The sequence below is a fragment of the Arachis duranensis genome, chromosome 10 (genome assembly GCF_000817695.3).
Source record: "Arachis duranensis cultivar V14167 chromosome 10, aradu.V14167.gnm2.J7QH, whole genome shotgun sequence".
NCBI lineage: Eukaryota > Viridiplantae > Streptophyta > Magnoliopsida > Fabales > Fabaceae > Arachis > Arachis duranensis.
Genome location: NC_029781.3, coordinates 2,835,078 through 2,851,719, shown reverse-complemented (window position 1 = coordinate 2,851,719; position 16,642 = coordinate 2,835,078). Strand labels below are relative to the sequence as shown.

At 30.0% G+C, this 16,642-nt stretch overlaps 2 protein-coding genes across 2 annotated transcripts; both read left to right on the top strand.

Annotated features, from left to right (window-relative positions):
- The first annotated feature begins 7,868 nt into the window (after nucleotides 1-7,868).
- Nucleotides 7,869-10,188, top strand: LOC107468353 (uncharacterized). The gene is made up of 3 exons (XM_016087626.3): nucleotides 7,869-8,218; nucleotides 8,380-8,611; nucleotides 9,681-10,188. Exons 1-3 carry the CDS (start codon nucleotides 7,922-7,924, stop codon nucleotides 10,133-10,135), a joined length of 984 nt encoding a protein of 327 aa, XP_015943112.1. The 5' UTR covers nucleotides 7,869-7,921; the 3' UTR covers nucleotides 10,136-10,188.
- A 1,475-nt stretch (nucleotides 10,189-11,663) lies between these two features.
- LOC107468334 (serine/threonine/tyrosine-protein kinase HT1) lies at nucleotides 11,664-14,709 on the top strand. The gene is made up of 4 exons (XM_016087602.3): nucleotides 11,664-11,935; nucleotides 12,097-13,141; nucleotides 13,365-13,820; nucleotides 14,282-14,709. The coding sequence occupies exons 2-4, from the start codon at nucleotides 12,476-12,478 to the stop codon at nucleotides 14,549-14,551; spliced, it is 1,392 nt and encodes a 463-aa protein (XP_015943088.1). The 5' UTR covers nucleotides 11,664-11,935; nucleotides 12,097-12,475; the 3' UTR covers nucleotides 14,552-14,709.
- Nucleotides 14,710-16,642: the final 1,933 nt, after the last annotated feature.

Below are 16,642 nucleotides of genomic sequence, written 5' to 3'. Positions count from 1 at the left end.
AGGATAAATTACTTAATTAAAAATAAATAATTTACTCTCTAATTTTTAAAGAGTACCAAAGTTAACTGTATATAAAACATGTATTCGTCACATATATACATATTCAATTGAGCTTGATATATATATGATGGGATAAGATAGATATAGGCACATGCAGAAACACATGTTCCACGTCTATATAGTATACAAAATTGATGTATAAATCTTTGGATTTGGATCTTCCATGTATACATATAGCCATACAAAGTTTACAGCTGTTCACTGTTATAAAATTATTTTATGACATATTATCAGAATTTTATATTCAAATGATTTAGAGTAGAGATAGATCATATTCTTATTATAATTTAAAATTTTTTTGAGTAGTATATGATAATAATATTTATTTAATTTTATTAAATTATTAAATTTAATTTTACAATGATTTTTTTTATTTAACTTTTGATATTAAATAATTAATTTAAAAATTTTATATTAAATATTTATTAGAATGATCAATTCTCAATTTAAATAAGATTAGTATTCTTTCTTAAAAATGAACTCAAAATATAGTATTTATCTTTTTTTAAAATTAGTTTTAGTTTTTCATGTAACAACTATATTAATTAAAAGAATTTTTTTAACTATGAATGTCATTGAGAGTTGGCTTATAATTGTATGAGAAATAAATTTTTAAATAACTGTTTAGTCATATATTATATATATATATATATATAAAAGAGACATTTTAATTGTATTATTAAAAAAAATTACTCAACTTTTTTTTTAAAATATGAACCTAAAAAATAGAATTGTAAATTATAAATTATTATTTTGGTGTTTTAATTTGTAAATTATATATTTTGAAGACTAATCATATTTTACAATAACAAAATATAATTATAACAATAATTATGCTATATGTACATAAAAAATAACTATTCGTATATAATACATATTGAAAATAAATTAAACAATAAATATATTTAGACACAAATACATAATAGTAATGAATAATTTTATAACTGATTTTTATACAATATAATATTTTTATTATAAAAATTATTAGATTTTATTTATCTTGTGTCCTAAAGATACATATTAAGAATACAAATTGAGAATATTTTTATTGTAAATACAAAAAACTTAAGTTTTTAATATATTTATTTTCCAGTTATTAAATAAAAAAATTTAAAACCTTTCACTAATATTAAGTTTGTCATGTGTCTTTAAGACACATATTAGTTAAATCTAAATTATTATGATGTTATATATATTTTATTTTTATTGTCAAAATTTTTTGAATTCTTCGTTGATTTAAAATTTGATTTTTGTAAATCTCAAAAGCTAAAAAAAATAATATAAGATAAATAAAAAATGTCTATATAAAAATTAAACAAACTCAAAAAAAATTATTTGAAAAAAAATATTAAAAATATTAAAATATATATATATATATGTTAAAAGGGAAAAGTTTTTAATTATATTACCTAATTTTCCTCAACATATATACAATATGTTAATGATGAATGATTAGGATTTGTGCCCTTTTTTTATTATTATCTCATTAACATTGGAAAGATTTTGCAAAAAAAGTAAGGCTAGGTATATCGTAAATTAGGAGGCTATATATATTTTACCAAACTTCCCAAAATAGTCTCTTTAATTTGATTCATGAAGCAACCGTGCGTATAGCCTTAATTGCATTACCTAGTTAAGGACATAGACCTAATTCACTTGCTAGATCTGGTAACAATAATTTTAATTTATTGTTTCATTGGTTCATATAAAAAAATTTTAAAACAAAGAGTTTGACACACTAGAGTGAAGCATATAGTAACAGTCAAACACAGCAAACAAAAAAATGAAGTACAAATACAACAACACAAGAAAAATATCTCTGTCATTTCCTGTCACAATAATAACACCATGAAAACACAGTAAAAATCCATGGAGGTGTTGATAATGTTGATGTTGATCTTAATTGCAATAATACATGGGATAATCATGCACCTCTACTCCACTTTTTCACTATTCATTCACCTTTAATTTATTCCAATAATACTCACACTATTACATTTGACTTCCAAGTTACATTGTCACGCACGTCCGCATCACAGACTAATTACTATTAAAATAAGTACTTTAGCAAAAATTAGTTATAATATATATTTTTTATTTACATGTATAATTTTATATATTTTGACATTATAAGTTTATCTCAACTTTCCAAGACCTATTCATGGCGATGCGAAATACCATATACTGATGGATATACAATTTGGTAATAATTACTATATATAGTGTCTAAAATTTTTTGTTTAACTTATCTCTCTCAACAATGCTAGAGAATTAAGAAGATATCAATTAAAAACCAGCTAAATATTTTTAGATAAATTCAAAACTTATATGTAGATGATGTTTATACTAAATATTAGAATATTTTTTTATATTAGCGTAACATTCAAAAGACTTGGAGTGTGAGATGTGAAAAAACGGATTTAATTCTGCGCTGTGATCCTAGGGACAATTTTAAAAAAATATTACTCAAAAGTTAATTTTAATTAAATAGTAATTAATAACAAATATTATAAATTAAAAAAATAAATTAATTAAAAATAAAATATAAATTAATATGATTTTATTTATTTTTTGACTAATAATTTTTTGGTTCTATATACTTTTCTTATCTAAAAATAATTATGAAATATTTAAAATTTATTATAAAAAAATAGGACATAATTAATAACAACTTCTAACTCTGGTCCCCGTATATATATATTCCCCTCGTTTTTGGTCGTTGTTATTATTATTGTTGTCGCATTTGGTGATTTGGATTAGAGAAAACAAATAGGGTGACCAACGTGTCCAATCTCATAGTGCTGCTACAGTTGCAAACAATTGGTAAGTCTTCGTCAATCAATTTTTATACGTTTTTTCTTCTTTTTGTTCTTTAGTTAATTTATGTGGACTTTACTCTCTTTATTTTAACACATGCAATCGGAAGGAGGAGAGAGAAAAAAAACATCAATGGATGATTATTGATTGATGGAAAATCATGAATGTATGCGGCCCCAAAACTAGCCATTGTTCACAACAGGAAATTAAATTCTTTTCTCTTTGGATTAAAATGTGTTTTTTATGCATAAATTATAAATAATGGAATATCTGGATGGGTCCAACTTTACAATGAATTAGAAACTCAAATCTTGTAATTATTATTTTAAAATCGTTATGCAATTTAGGAACTCACTTAACCAATTGACTTGCGTAATTCTGTATAATATACCAAAAGATAGATGGATAGTTCTATTAGAAATTCTACGTAAATCTCACTAATTCTTTTAAATAAATGTTGAAATTTTGAATTAAAAATTCTACGCAAATTTTACTAATTCTTTTAAATAAATATTGAAATTTTGAATTTTACTTTATTTATATAATAATTTATTGATTAATGACAAAATTTTAAATAAAATTTAAATTTATATTACATTAATTATTGATCTATTGAGTTAGAGATTACCTTAAAAAATAAAACAAAAACTCTGGGTATATTTAATATATTAACTACTAATTTAATGTCTAAAAAATTCACACACTGATAACAATAAATATAAAAATTCTTAATGACAAAAAAGCATCTAACATATTTTAAAATGTAATAAGTGTGTCCATTCTTTTGTGAAAGTTTATTTTCAATGAACATAATATTGAGATGGTTACCAAAATTAAATTATCGGATATACTATAAAAATAAATTACTTATATGCATGACATTTTGAAATAAATTTTGTAACGATTGAATTGAAAATAAAATTTCCAAATCAATAATGGACTCATGCCTTAATTTCTGAAATAAGTGAAGTGCCTATTTTAACATCATCACCAACTTTTAAAAGACATTTCAAGTTCATATACATTGTGCTAATTAAATAAGATCAAGATCTTTAAAATAAAAAAATAAAATAATAAAGCAAGATATTAATTATTTTTAAATTAAAACAATAAAATTTATATATGATAAAAATTTTATCACTTTATTAATTTTTTATTTGGAGAACTAAATTCAATTTAACATGTCTTAAATTAAAGGCTAGTTAGAAGCCTAAGTGGAAACTCAAAAAAGATAGCAATGTGTGGCCAATAATATTTTGCTAAAGTATACACACGCACCATTTTTTAATTTAATTTAGACTTCAATTCTTCAAACCTAATCATACTCCCAATTCCAATAAAACACTAAAAGAATGGATTAAGCTAGCTCGCCTACACTGCTACTCTTTTTTTAGCTAACAATTTGTGGGGAAAATTTTAGATGGAGATGTAATCTTATATAAAGCCTCTCTTACTTTGCTTAGGTTTAAATAAAATAATGAGATCTTTTTTTATTATAAAATAATTAAAAGCTAACTTTCTTTCACTTAAGTTTACTCTTAACTTTTTCCGGCCCCTTTTTTCTTCCCTTTTTTTTCTTTTAATTGTTAATATGTAAAAAAAGTTAATGTATTAAAAATGTAAAATATTTTATATAATTGTATAATTATAAATACTTTTTTAAATAATTATTTATGCAATTAATATAAAATATAATTATTTTTATTAATATCACATTATATAATTGAATATATTAAAAAGTTTTGTTGTCCACAAATTCATCCCAACAAAATACATAAATTCAATTTTATTATCTTATTTTATCTTATCTTTATATTATCTTCTTATTTTATCTTATCTTTATTTGTTTTTATTTTTCATAGACCAATACTCTGTATATATTTAGTTTTATTTTCATAATTTACAATATAATTTAATTTAATCAATCAATAATCAATCAAAAAATACAAAATGCATTTTTCATTTTTTTTCTTATTCTTTTGTAATTTTATGAATACACGTGTAAAATAATTTTGTATTAAAATTAAAATATATTTTCAAAGGTGGAAACTTAGTACAGTCGACTAGCTGAGACGTTAGATAAAAATTTAGTCAAATTAATTAAACATCTAATGATATTTATATATCAACTTCACGTGAAGTTAACTGCACACCTGAGTTTCCACCATTTTCAAATGACATGGATCATGTCATAAATCATGATATGAATTACACCTAAGTGTGATGTCTCTCCACAACCACCACTCTTCATGTCCAGGCCCCGACCCTATCAGGCACGTTCTCTTCATCAAAACTTGCCGCGTCAGCCTTCAGATGTTCACTTTCAGCACCATTCAATGAAGATGACACTCCCATTTGTGCCCATTTCCTTCTTCCAAAAAGATAAATGCATGCACCTCTAGATTTAGTTCTAATTAATAAAATCATTTTAAATTTATATCAAATACAAAAAGGACAAAAGGTAAAATAAATTAAATAAAGGATACTGATTTCATTTAGATACTATATTTTTGAAAAATGTGAAATTTATAATTAGTGATGAATTAAAAAAATTGACTGTAAAAATAAAGTATAATAACAAGAAGTAAAATGAGAAAGACAGAGCAACAAGTTCAAATTTAATAATATAATGAAAGTAATTATTTAAAATTATACTGTGTATCAAAAAAATATTCTTTCTGCTTGTTATACTCCTTCTTCTCTTTTTTTTTTCTCATTAATTTGGTAGCCCCATTTGGTCTCATTTCCCTTTTTGGGTATTTTTCTTTTGTGGGAAAATGTCTTTTTTTTTCCTTAGTGGGGTACAAGTTTTTAAGCTAAATCCCATTCCTTTATGGTTTCCAAACTTATTAATGTTGATGAGCTGCATGAACATGTGCTAATGAATGCACATATTTTCTCATTGTTTCTATTCATATTCAGTTTGTAATTATAGACATTCGTTATTATTTGTTGGTGTGGGAGATAGTGGGACCTTGCCACCTTGGTTAATAGAATTATAAATATTTTTAGTTTTTTACCCGTCACGTAAAAACATCAGCCAACAACATGCTTAGAATAAAAAAAGAAATTTAAAATGATTATTTTTTAGAAGGCATATTCATCCAATTATGCTCTTTTATGACGCGGCCGGGGAACACCAAAATTATTGAAGGGGGTAAATTACAAAGAAGCCCCTAAATTTGGGCCATGAAGTTCATAATAATGAAGATGAATTCCAATGGGTGGGGGAATCATTGGAAACAAAACCACCCACAATAAGCCGCGTAATTCATTTCAATTCACTTTCTTCCAAAATCTAATTTTGGTAGCGGACACGCTGGCCCCACCTACCTCCCTATCGGATAAGCTTCATTATTCAACGCCCTTGATCTTGCAACGTTGCATCTCATCATTGCTTCGACTCACTCATTCTAATTTCCAATCAACAAAACTTCATATAATTAATTAATTATTATTTAAATTTCTCACCCCGGGTTATTATGTATTTGCTTCAGGACATCAACATTTCTTCTTAACATTATTTCTGTATATATTATTTTTTATATGACCGAAATAAATTAAATAAAAATAAAATAAAATAAATAAAATAAAGAATTATTTAAATAAAGAGACAGTTTCGTTTAAGATTATTCTTAAACTCTTTTTAATGTGAAAAAATCTCCATATATAAAAATTGTAATTTTATCGTCATCTTTGTCATGATATCTAACACCATGTTTGCATCTCTCATAATCAAACGAAAGTCAACACGTTAATTTCAATTCACAATATCTCTTATTTTGAGTACCAATGAATCAATAAATCTAAAACTATTTTGAGTAACAAGATTAAATGCTTTCACACAATCCGTCTAACAAATAACATCTCGTTGACTCACATTCCAATCTAAGAGATATCCTCTCCAAATAGCAAATAATTCTCTTTAAAGAATATTATTACTCGCAATCATTCTCAAACACTTCATTTGCCAACTCTCATTACAATCTCTAATAACACAAATAAAACCAACACTATCACCTGAACCAAAATAACTAGCATCACAATTAATCTTAAAAGTATCAATTGATGGAGAATTCCAAAAACCATTTAGAGTAGAGGGAAGGGACATACGTTGTAATTCAAAAATATTCCTAAACTCCTTTTCTGAAGTTAATGACAGACAAATTATTTTTTCTGGAGGTCAAGTTTCATGAAAATTAAAGATGTCATTATTCTTTGCTTGTCATATCCACCAAAGTCCCAAAAAGAACTTGAACGAATGCTTTATGCTATGATACAAGAACCAGTTTTTTAAATTTAATGGATGACAAAAAATATCCAACCTATATCAGAAAAATGAAACTTTTGGACAATTCTAAATATAATGTAAAACCGATTTCTGACTACAAATACATTTTGAACACTTATTCGATTTCTGTATATATTGTTTGATAATTAACTTTAATTTGTGAAGAAATTAAGATATTTGAGCATATTCGGATGGTTGGGGTTTGATGATAGAATACATAATTTTAATACCCTAAATTCAGACGTGTTTATTAAAAAAATATATTCGCGTATTAGAATCATGCTTATACGAATACAGAATCTAATACTTGAGATTGATTATACGAATATATATAATAGATATTTTTCTTCTTCAAATCTCGCTTGATAATTATTTCGTTTTTCATTTTTGGTTACTACATACTATATAATACGATTATAATTGTTTTCCTATAAAATACCCGATGAATATTCGAGTATATCCATATGGTTGGGTTGAAGAGAAATTATTGGACCTCACCTACGTGGATCCTCGCTGTCTGGCCCAACTTCCACTCGAGTCACACGACTGGTCAGATCTGAACCAACCACTTAAATAACGCCACGTAGGCATCCAGAATTTACCCACATGTGCGCGGCGATTAGTGCCCAATAGTTGGGCCTGTGGTGGGCCCAATTGAGCCACAATTTCGGTATAAAATGCATTTGGAAATTACAACATCATCCAAACCAAGCTTAAAGAGAGAAAAAAGAGGGAGTGAGTGAGTGAGTCAACATGGGTGGAACAACCATGGGTGGTAGAGTAACGAGGTTCCTGTCGAGTCATCGCAGGGTAAAAACCCTCGAGTTCAGCTACGTGGTTGAACAACCTCAACATGAGACAAGTTGTGTTGTTGGTGACGTTGAATTCGAGTTTCTTGATGATGCAAACATCTATAGTGCTTGCAGTAGTGATGACTCTAATGAAATCGAGTTGGATCAACATCATGATGATGATCAAGATAATGATGATGATACTTGTAACCTTGAGGATAATAGAACTTTTTGGGACAACCAACACCAGATTTTGCAGGTAATTAACCAATTAAATTAGTCTATCTGAAAAAGTGTGGTTCTCATTATCTGTTGCAACCGTTAGAGATATAATTATTCATGTTGTTTTTTTCTATCGGCTTAAGTTTTTGGAATGAGTGATCTACGACGGCGATTAAGTGAGGTAGAATTTTGTTGTAGGCAAATGTATGCAGAACAAGTTCTTTGGAGTCGAGGATTAGGCATGCAACCAAAGAAGCGCTTCAAGAAATACAAAGCGAAGAGAGCGTCTGCTGCTGCGGGAGAGAGATGGCGGCGGCCACCTCGTGCCGGAGCTGCTTGATGAGGGAAGTTTCAAGGCGGCTTCAGAAAGCAGGTTTTGATAGTGCCATCTGTAAAACCAAATGGAGAAGCTCACCAGACATTCCTTCAGGTTTGTCAATTTTGTCTTCCAACTTGCTCATTCTTTTTTCCTTGAGAAAAAGAATGGAAACCAAGTAGGTCATAAGTCAAGATAAGTTAACTTCATTTTAATTCAATTTCTAAAATAGTCTAACAATAAATTTGGATGTTTGTTATTATTAGGAATTAGGATTAGATATTTTTGTTAATTTTTTTATATATTTTTTAAATATTTAAAAAATTAAATTAATTACTAGTTGGTTTTAATTGATTACACCTCTTATTAGTTTTTTAGTGGAGTTGTTTTCTTATTATATTTTCTTTGACTTGTTCGCCTCTCTTAATAGAAAAAAATCTTTAGGGTGGGTCTAAGATTAGATTGAAACCAAATAGGCAAATATTCTTCTTTTTGTCTTGTTTTTTTTTTCCTTTGATTATTTTCGTTTTGTGATGCATGTATTAACTAGTTGAATAGATTAATTTCAAGAATAATGCATCAAATACATCATTGATACAAAGACATATGCAAACCTTACAGTCACAAATACAGATAATTGATATTACTTTGTTTCTTTGCCAAGTATTTTAAAACTAAAAATACAGCGATAACACAACTATATAAATCAGTTTTTTTTAAATATTTTTATTTTTATCGAAGACGGATATTATTAAAGAAACCGAAAATTATATATTAAGGTACTGATATGAAATAATAATTAAAATATTGATAAGTATTATGTTAAATTATTAAATTATTTTATTCCATGTATTTTGTTTTCACATGAAAAGTGTTAAATTACCCTTTTCAAAATCCTCACTAGATTATTAATTAACTCTACACTTTAGCTGTAGAGTTATTTTCATAAGATTGCACCTAGCTAGTGGGAGTATTAAAGTGTAAATCATAAGAATATTGAATGGTAGGTGCACAATTGAAAAGTGAGTTAGGGATAAAAAAGTTACTTAGAAAATTGATCTGGATAAGAACGTCTTGTCATTTGAAATAGATATTGGTTGTTGTCACTAACCCCTTCATAAAAAATATTGACCACTTTAATTAAACTATTAATTAAACTTTATACTTAATAAACTGTGTGCAGGTGAACACAAGTTTTTGGATGTGATAGACACTACAAGCTCAAAGAAAGGGGAGGTAATAAGAGTGATGATAGAACTAAACTTCCGGGCGGAGTTCGAGATGGCGAGGGGAAGCGAGGACTATAACCGCCTGGTGCGGCGGCTCCCGGAAGTGTTTGTGGGGAAGGTGGAGAGACTAACGAACTTGATCAAGATCTTATGCATGGCTGCAAAAAGGTGCATGAAAGAAAAGAAAATGCACATGGGGCCATGGAGAAAGCATAGGTACATGCAAGCTAAGTGGTTAGGTCCATGTGAAAGGAACACTTCAACAACCCCTTTATTATCATCATCATCAATGGGATATTCTCAATCTCACAGGATTATTCCAAAGCCAAAGCCAAGAGCTTCCATGTTAACGGTTGATTTGTTGGACAAGCTATCCACTATGCATTGTACAGCGGTTGAGGTTTTGTAACATTGTATCTTATTATTATTAAGAGGGAGAATGAAGAGTTTGCATTTTTATCCCCCTTTTTTCTTTTTCTTATTTGTTAACCCTTTCCGAGTGCTTCACAAATGTGAAATGTCCCATGCACATGCATGTTTTATGTAAAAAATAATATATATGCGCAGTTCTAATTACGGTTGCGCTGAAATGTTATTGTCACTTAATTAACTAGCCAATCCCCTTAGTTAACCAAACCAATTCGGTATTAGCCAATTTGAACAAATTTTTAAAATTATTAAAAAATAAAATTTTTTATTTTTAAAAATAGAATTTTAAATTTGTAATCGTTTTTAAAAAAATTAAATTGTTAAAAATAAAATTTTAAACTTGTAACGGTTTTATCAACGTGAAGACCAAATTAAATGAAAAAAAATCCAAGTTAAACAGAAAAATTTTTTAAACGGCGTTGCCATTCTTACTAGTTTCCGTCTCAATTTTCTTTGCTGCGACGTACAGAAATATAAAAGTAAATAAAGATAAGATAAGAATAACTAAAGATAAGCTAAGATAAAATAATAAAAACTAAAATTGTAACTGAACTTATGTATTTTGTTAGGTTGAATTTGTGGATCACGAGATTTTTTTATTATTGTTATGAATTAAGGTAGAAAAGTTAGCCTTACCTAATTGACCATCCCTATCTTTTTTAATGGGTAAACTTGAAGGGTTAGCTTGATGGATTTTTGCCTGCAATAGTGCTTAATGAAAATATGAATGCTATATATATGCATCATTACACATTCTTAAATTTGTAAATTTCTTTAATATTATTAGTTTATATAATTTAGCACTGCTTTTCATCTAAATGCTTTGATTCTTGGTACTCCTCCTTTTGTTCTTAAAAACATAAATTTGTAGTTTCATTTAAGGACCATCTTTGATGGTTGTCTGTCGGCCTTTCTATTTCAGCCCATAGTTGAATAATACCCATAAAAATTTTAAACTCCAATTTTTTTGGAACGGCCCAAATAACCAGTCCAAATATTGAGGCTTGAAGAAAAGAAGCGGATAGTTTTTATCAGAGATAGGCCCAAATCTTACAAATTTGATTAATCCCCGATCCAATTAAGGAATTAAAAATTAAAAACCTAGGCTAGTAAATAATCCCAATTGCCGATAACTAGTTCGCGGAACAAGGAAAACAAAATTAACAAGAATAGAGTTGAATTGAATCCGTGCAAACCGTACAGAGTGCTACAGTTTGTTTTCGTATTGGACTGGATTAATTTATTAGATCCATCAAGAGGCGTAAACCCTAGAATATAGATTCGGGTCTCGTGATTAGAAATTTAGAATGTTATTATATTCCATCAATAATGCGTGTTCACCTAAAAAAGCATATATATATATCGCACTATGAGAAAGTCCAACCGTACTACATTCTCTGTGATTTTGACACGTGGGATCCACAAGGGTGGACCCCACATTCCACCAGCACGTCCATGATGAGTGATATTCCACACACTGACACATCATCATCATGCATCATGCATTGCCATCTCTCATCTCATTCAATTCAATTCAATTCAATTTCAATCGTAATCTACGGTCTGATAGAAGGAAAGAGGAGGAGCAAAACAAGGATTCTCTTTCGTTCACCAAAACATGGGATTCGCTGCTGCACCCTTATTCTCATTCCCAACAACAACAACATCGCATTATAATTACTACTTCCTCGTCATGTGTATTAAGCCACCCAGGAACACCCTTTCTTCCATGGCGATTTGATCTTTCCATCTTCCTAAAAGCCTTATAATCCCCTTTGAGGTAACACCTTAATTGCACCTCTTCCTCATTTCTTTCATGCAACAATTATGAAATAAAGTCGTCATCTTTTTTCTGTTCACTTTGTTTATTATGCATTGTTTGTTCTTTTCCTTTTCTGTTAGATAATATACTTGTTTTGTTTTGTTTCTTCTTTATGCCAGGCTTTTACGGAAGGTGGGATCTGACTTTGATCCTATAAGGGGTGTTTGGCTGTAGAGTTTCTGTAAGGTCACCAACTGTTTGATTCATTGCTCATTAGTGTTCCTCTTAATTACCTTTCTGTAACTCTGCAGCTCTTAATTTGAACCAATCCTTCCGTTTTTTTTTTCGGGGTTTTGAATCAGTTGGTCATTTTCTAGATAAGAATCAGATGTTTTTGATTAGATTCTTGCACTAGTTGTTGTTGAAGGGTCTGAAGAAAGAAATATAGGTTTTTGAGCTAGTTTTTTAATGCAATTTTCAAGCTGGGTCCTAGAGAAGTTTGAAATTTTGTTACGAGACCTTTAATTAGGTTTTGAAGTGGGGAAAGTTGGGAATAAAATGGGTGAAGATCACAATTCTTGGTTAAGGAGGACAAAATTCTCTCATACTGTGTGCCACCGCTTGAATCCTTCGACACTTGCTTCTATTCCTCTCAGCATTGAGACAGAGCACAATTCAGGTCTGAAATCAAGACCTTCTTACCCGCAGAGATCTTCTTCACCCTTGCCCGAAACTTCGCTTTCTGATACCTTTAGGGAAGCACGGCATGATCAAAAGAGGTTCTCAACACCAGGTCCTAGGGGGAAGCCCAGCAATGAGGGAAACATGGATAAGTTGCGGAGCAAGGAGCTTGGGGAAAGTAAGGTTTTGAGGTTGAAATCGCGTTCCAATAGTCCAAATGGGCAAATGAAACCAGATAATAACTCAAACCACCAAAAGGATTTAGCCTGGACCAAGTGTTTAGACAACAGTGGAGGAGGAAAGGTTACCGAAACAGATGAACGATGGAATGTTGACCTCTCTAAGTTGTTTCTTGGCCTTAAGTTTGCTCATGGCGCTCATAGTCGGCTTTATCATGGTGTATATAAGGAAGAGTCTGTTGCAGTTAAAATTATTAGAGTACCTGATGATGATGAAAATGGAACCTTGGCTTCTCGGTTAGAGAATCAGTTCGCTAGAGAAGCCACCCTTTTATCTCATCTTCACCATCCGAATGTTATAAAGGTAAAATGATATTTTCCCTTTTTTTCGTATATGGCTATGTATGCTGTTGTGAAGAGTATATGCCTATTACAAACACTGTCTTTCATGCCTTAGTTGAATAAGATTGGTATAGCTATTTTTTTGGTCTGATTTGCCAGTTAATATCATGTTGACATAATTTAGTGTAATAATGATGCGGTTAATATTTATATATTTTTTCTCAAATATTTTAATCTGATTCCAGTTAGTAGCAGCATGCAGAAAGCCACCGGTTTACTGTATCATCACAGAGTATCTATCAGAAGGTTCTTTGAGGGCATACTTGCATAAGTTGCAGCACAAACCTATGTCTCTAGAAAAGCTAATAACTTTTGCTCTAGATATTGCTCGCGGGATGGAATATATACACTCTCAAGGTGTCATTCATCGAGACCTTAAACCAGAGAATGTTCTCATTGATGAAGACTCCCACCTCAAAATTGCGGATTTTGGAATTGCTTGTGAGGAGGTAGTCTGTGATTTATTGGCTGATGACCCGGGAACCTACCGATGGATGGCGCCTGAGATGATCAAACGTAAATCCTATGGGAGAAAGGTTGATGTCTACAGTTTTGGGCTTATGTTATGGGAAATGTTGACTGGAACAATACCATATGAGGAAATGACTCCAATCCAGGCTGCTTTTGCTGTAGTAAATAAGGTATGTCCTCTGTAATTAAATTGTACAGGCTTTGATTCATAAGAATATCATGTAGGCAAGGTTTTCGTGATGTGATATCGTGTTCTTTAATACTGTGTTCAGATACATTAGTTTTCAAATTTTTAGAAAAATCTAAAAGCAGCTACCATTAATGTATCTTGGCATGTGTGGCGAACAGTTCCAAGAGAAAATTAAATTGAATTTATGCAGGTTGATTTATAAGGCTAAAACATTGATATATATATATATATATCTTAAATGGTTACAAGTTCTGATGTCTTCTTGAATGATATCCCATTTAAGATGATAGGTTAGTCAAATGGAGCATATTTAGTTCATAGGATCAACCAATGTGGGGGTAATTGTGGTTTTCTGGTAAACAGTTTTGTTTCTTTTTAGCAGCTTATTAGTTCTTGTCTCTAGTAATTCTGTGACGTGTTATTATTTATTTATTTTTTCAGAACTCAAGACCAGTTATTCCTTCTGACTGCCAACCTGCTATGCGAGCTTTAATTGAGCAATGTTGGTCCTCGCAACCCGATAAGAGGCCGGATTTCTGGCAGATTGTTAAGGTATTAGAGCAATTCGAATCCTCGCTTGCCCAAGACGGGACCCTGACTCTGGTACAAAACCCTCTTTCCCATGATCATAAGAAAGGTCTTCGGCATTGGATTCAAAAGCTTAGTCCTGTGTATCCAAATGGCCATGTGCCTAAACCCAAATTCACATGAATCATTGCAGTGCCCTGGATTTGGTAGTACTCCACCAGGTCCATTGTATTAAAAACTGGAAGGTTTGTTTTTGACGTTCTCTGGTTTTAGTTGTGACATTCATGTGACAGGGAATTGATTTTTAGGCCAAACACATAGTTGAAAGCTTCTTTTTCTTCTTCTTCTTCTTCTTTTGGTTGTGTGTGCCGTGCATTGCATCCACACTAATTTTTTATCAACTTGTGTCAGCTGCATATGCACTTATAATTCGTATAAATATAAATTATATGAGGGTAAATGGATTTGATTTATTAGTTCTTTAATAGATTTCTGGAAAAAACTGTCTTTTGGTCCCTTTGCATGATGCATTACAATCTCGAGAAGATTGTGATGGACTTGGTCAATATGACACAGCCGTAGGGCTAGAAATGAGTCAAGCCAACTCATGAGCTAGTTCGAGTTCGACTCGTTAATAGCTCGATAAGCTAAACTTGTGAGCTGGTGAGCCAAGTTTGAGCCTGGAATTGAGTTCATAAATTAAATGAGCCGAGTTTGAGTTTAGATAAACTCAATTCATTAGCTCGTGAGCTGACTCGATTATATATATATTAATTATTAATACACATATCCTATATGCATTTAATCTATATTTTTAATATTATATATATACATATGAAATAGTACTATATAACCATATATATTAATGATCTTAATTATTTAAAATTTAAAATTTATTTTTTACATATAATTTTGATGTAGGACATAAATAAAAAATTATAATTTATTGATAGATAACAATATATAAAATTGATCTTTTTAAATATTTTTTAAAATATATAAGTTATAATTTATTGATATAGAATTATAGATTATGTTCCTGTTTTTTGAGCCAGCTCATGAGCTTTCAGTGAGTCGAGTTTGATCTTAAGAAACAGGCTCGATTGTTAACGAGTTGAACCGTGAGCTAAACTCAGTTTTGTGAGCCGAGCTTAAACTTGGTCCAGCTCAACTCAGCTCGGCTCACTTCCAGCTCTAGACACAGGCATAAGGCATATAGTATCTATATATCAATTTCAAAGTTACACTTTGTTTACTAGGAGACCCCCTTTCCTCCCATCCCCACCCATTACGACTCCCCAGCTCCGGGAGCCACGCTTTCGCCAGTTTCACCATCTTCACCATCTTAACCTTGCTAGTTGGTCCCTCCTTTGGTGCTAGCCTTGCCTCTAGTGCTGTGGTCAAAGTGTCGATGGACGGTGGACCTAAACCACATTGGTTTAACCCAAGTTGCCAAATTAGGAAGCCTTGTAGTTGTAGCTGGATGAGTGAATTGAAGACTGCGAACTTTGTTTTAATCAAAACAATTTTGTAAACTGGAAAGTGTCACGTAGTCGTCGTTGTTCTTCCCATATGCTATTATGCCTGTTGCTGTATAGTCAATTTTAAGTTTGATTAATCAATAACTGTTGAGTTTTGTTTGACTTGTAAAATTTGAACTTGAGATATTAATCACTGAATTTAACAACAAAATAAGCCACCACCCACTATTGTAGTCACTATGGTATAAACTTCACAAGAACCACTATATTATGTTGTTATGAAAATTGACTCCCTTCATAAATCAATACATTTGGACATAATTTACATTTAAATATGTTGAATTACAAACATAGCAGACTTATTTCAAGTGACAAATAAGGTAATTATTCTTATGAAATTGTCTTCGTATAAAGATAACAATTTTTAATTGTTAGATGATAATTTAATTAAATGTCTTAAATTATTTAGTGATTTTTAATTATTATCTTCACACGAAAGATAATTTAATATGAGCAGTCATTGATAAACAATTTGTTAGGGAGGAAATATGTCCAATAGTTTTTATTTTTTATTTGTGACAGTAAATAGCTGTGATGGGGGAATGGATCTTTTTAATTTTTTTTTTAATAATTGGGAGATAAGGTAGGACCAAAAATAAATATGAGAGTAAATAATAAAAGGTTAAAGATTATACTTTACACTTTCAATTTTTTTAACAATTGAAAAAATCTATTTTCCTGTGATGATTAGTTAAGTATGTAACTACCTAGAAGAAGAAAAATGGCCTAAATA

What these genes read in the sequence shown, in the direction of transcription:
- LOC107468353 (XM_016087626.3), top strand. Translation starts at nt 7,922, where the DNA reads ATGGGTGGAACAACCATGGGTGGTAGAGTAACGAGGTTCCTGTCGAGT. An exon ending in ACCAACACCAGATTTTGCAG is followed by an intron (nt 8,219 to 8,379) that starts GTAATTAACCAA and finishes ATTTTGTTGTAG; the next exon opens with GCAAATGTATGCAGAACAAG. An exon ending in CTCACCAGACATTCCTTCAG is followed by an intron (nt 8,612 to 9,680) that starts GTTTGTCAATTT and finishes AACTGTGTGCAG; the next exon opens with GTGAACACAAGTTTTTGGAT.
- LOC107468334 (XM_016087602.3), top strand. Translation starts at nt 12,476, where the DNA reads ATGGGTGAAGATCACAATTCTTGGTTAAGGAGGACAAAATTCTCTCAT. An exon ending in ACCATCCGAATGTTATAAAG is followed by an intron (nt 13,142 to 13,364) that starts GTAAAATGATAT and finishes ATCTGATTCCAG; the next exon opens with TTAGTAGCAGCATGCAGAAA. An exon ending in CTTTTGCTGTAGTAAATAAG is followed by an intron (nt 13,821 to 14,281) that starts GTATGTCCTCTG and finishes TTATTTTTTCAG; the next exon opens with AACTCAAGACCAGTTATTCC.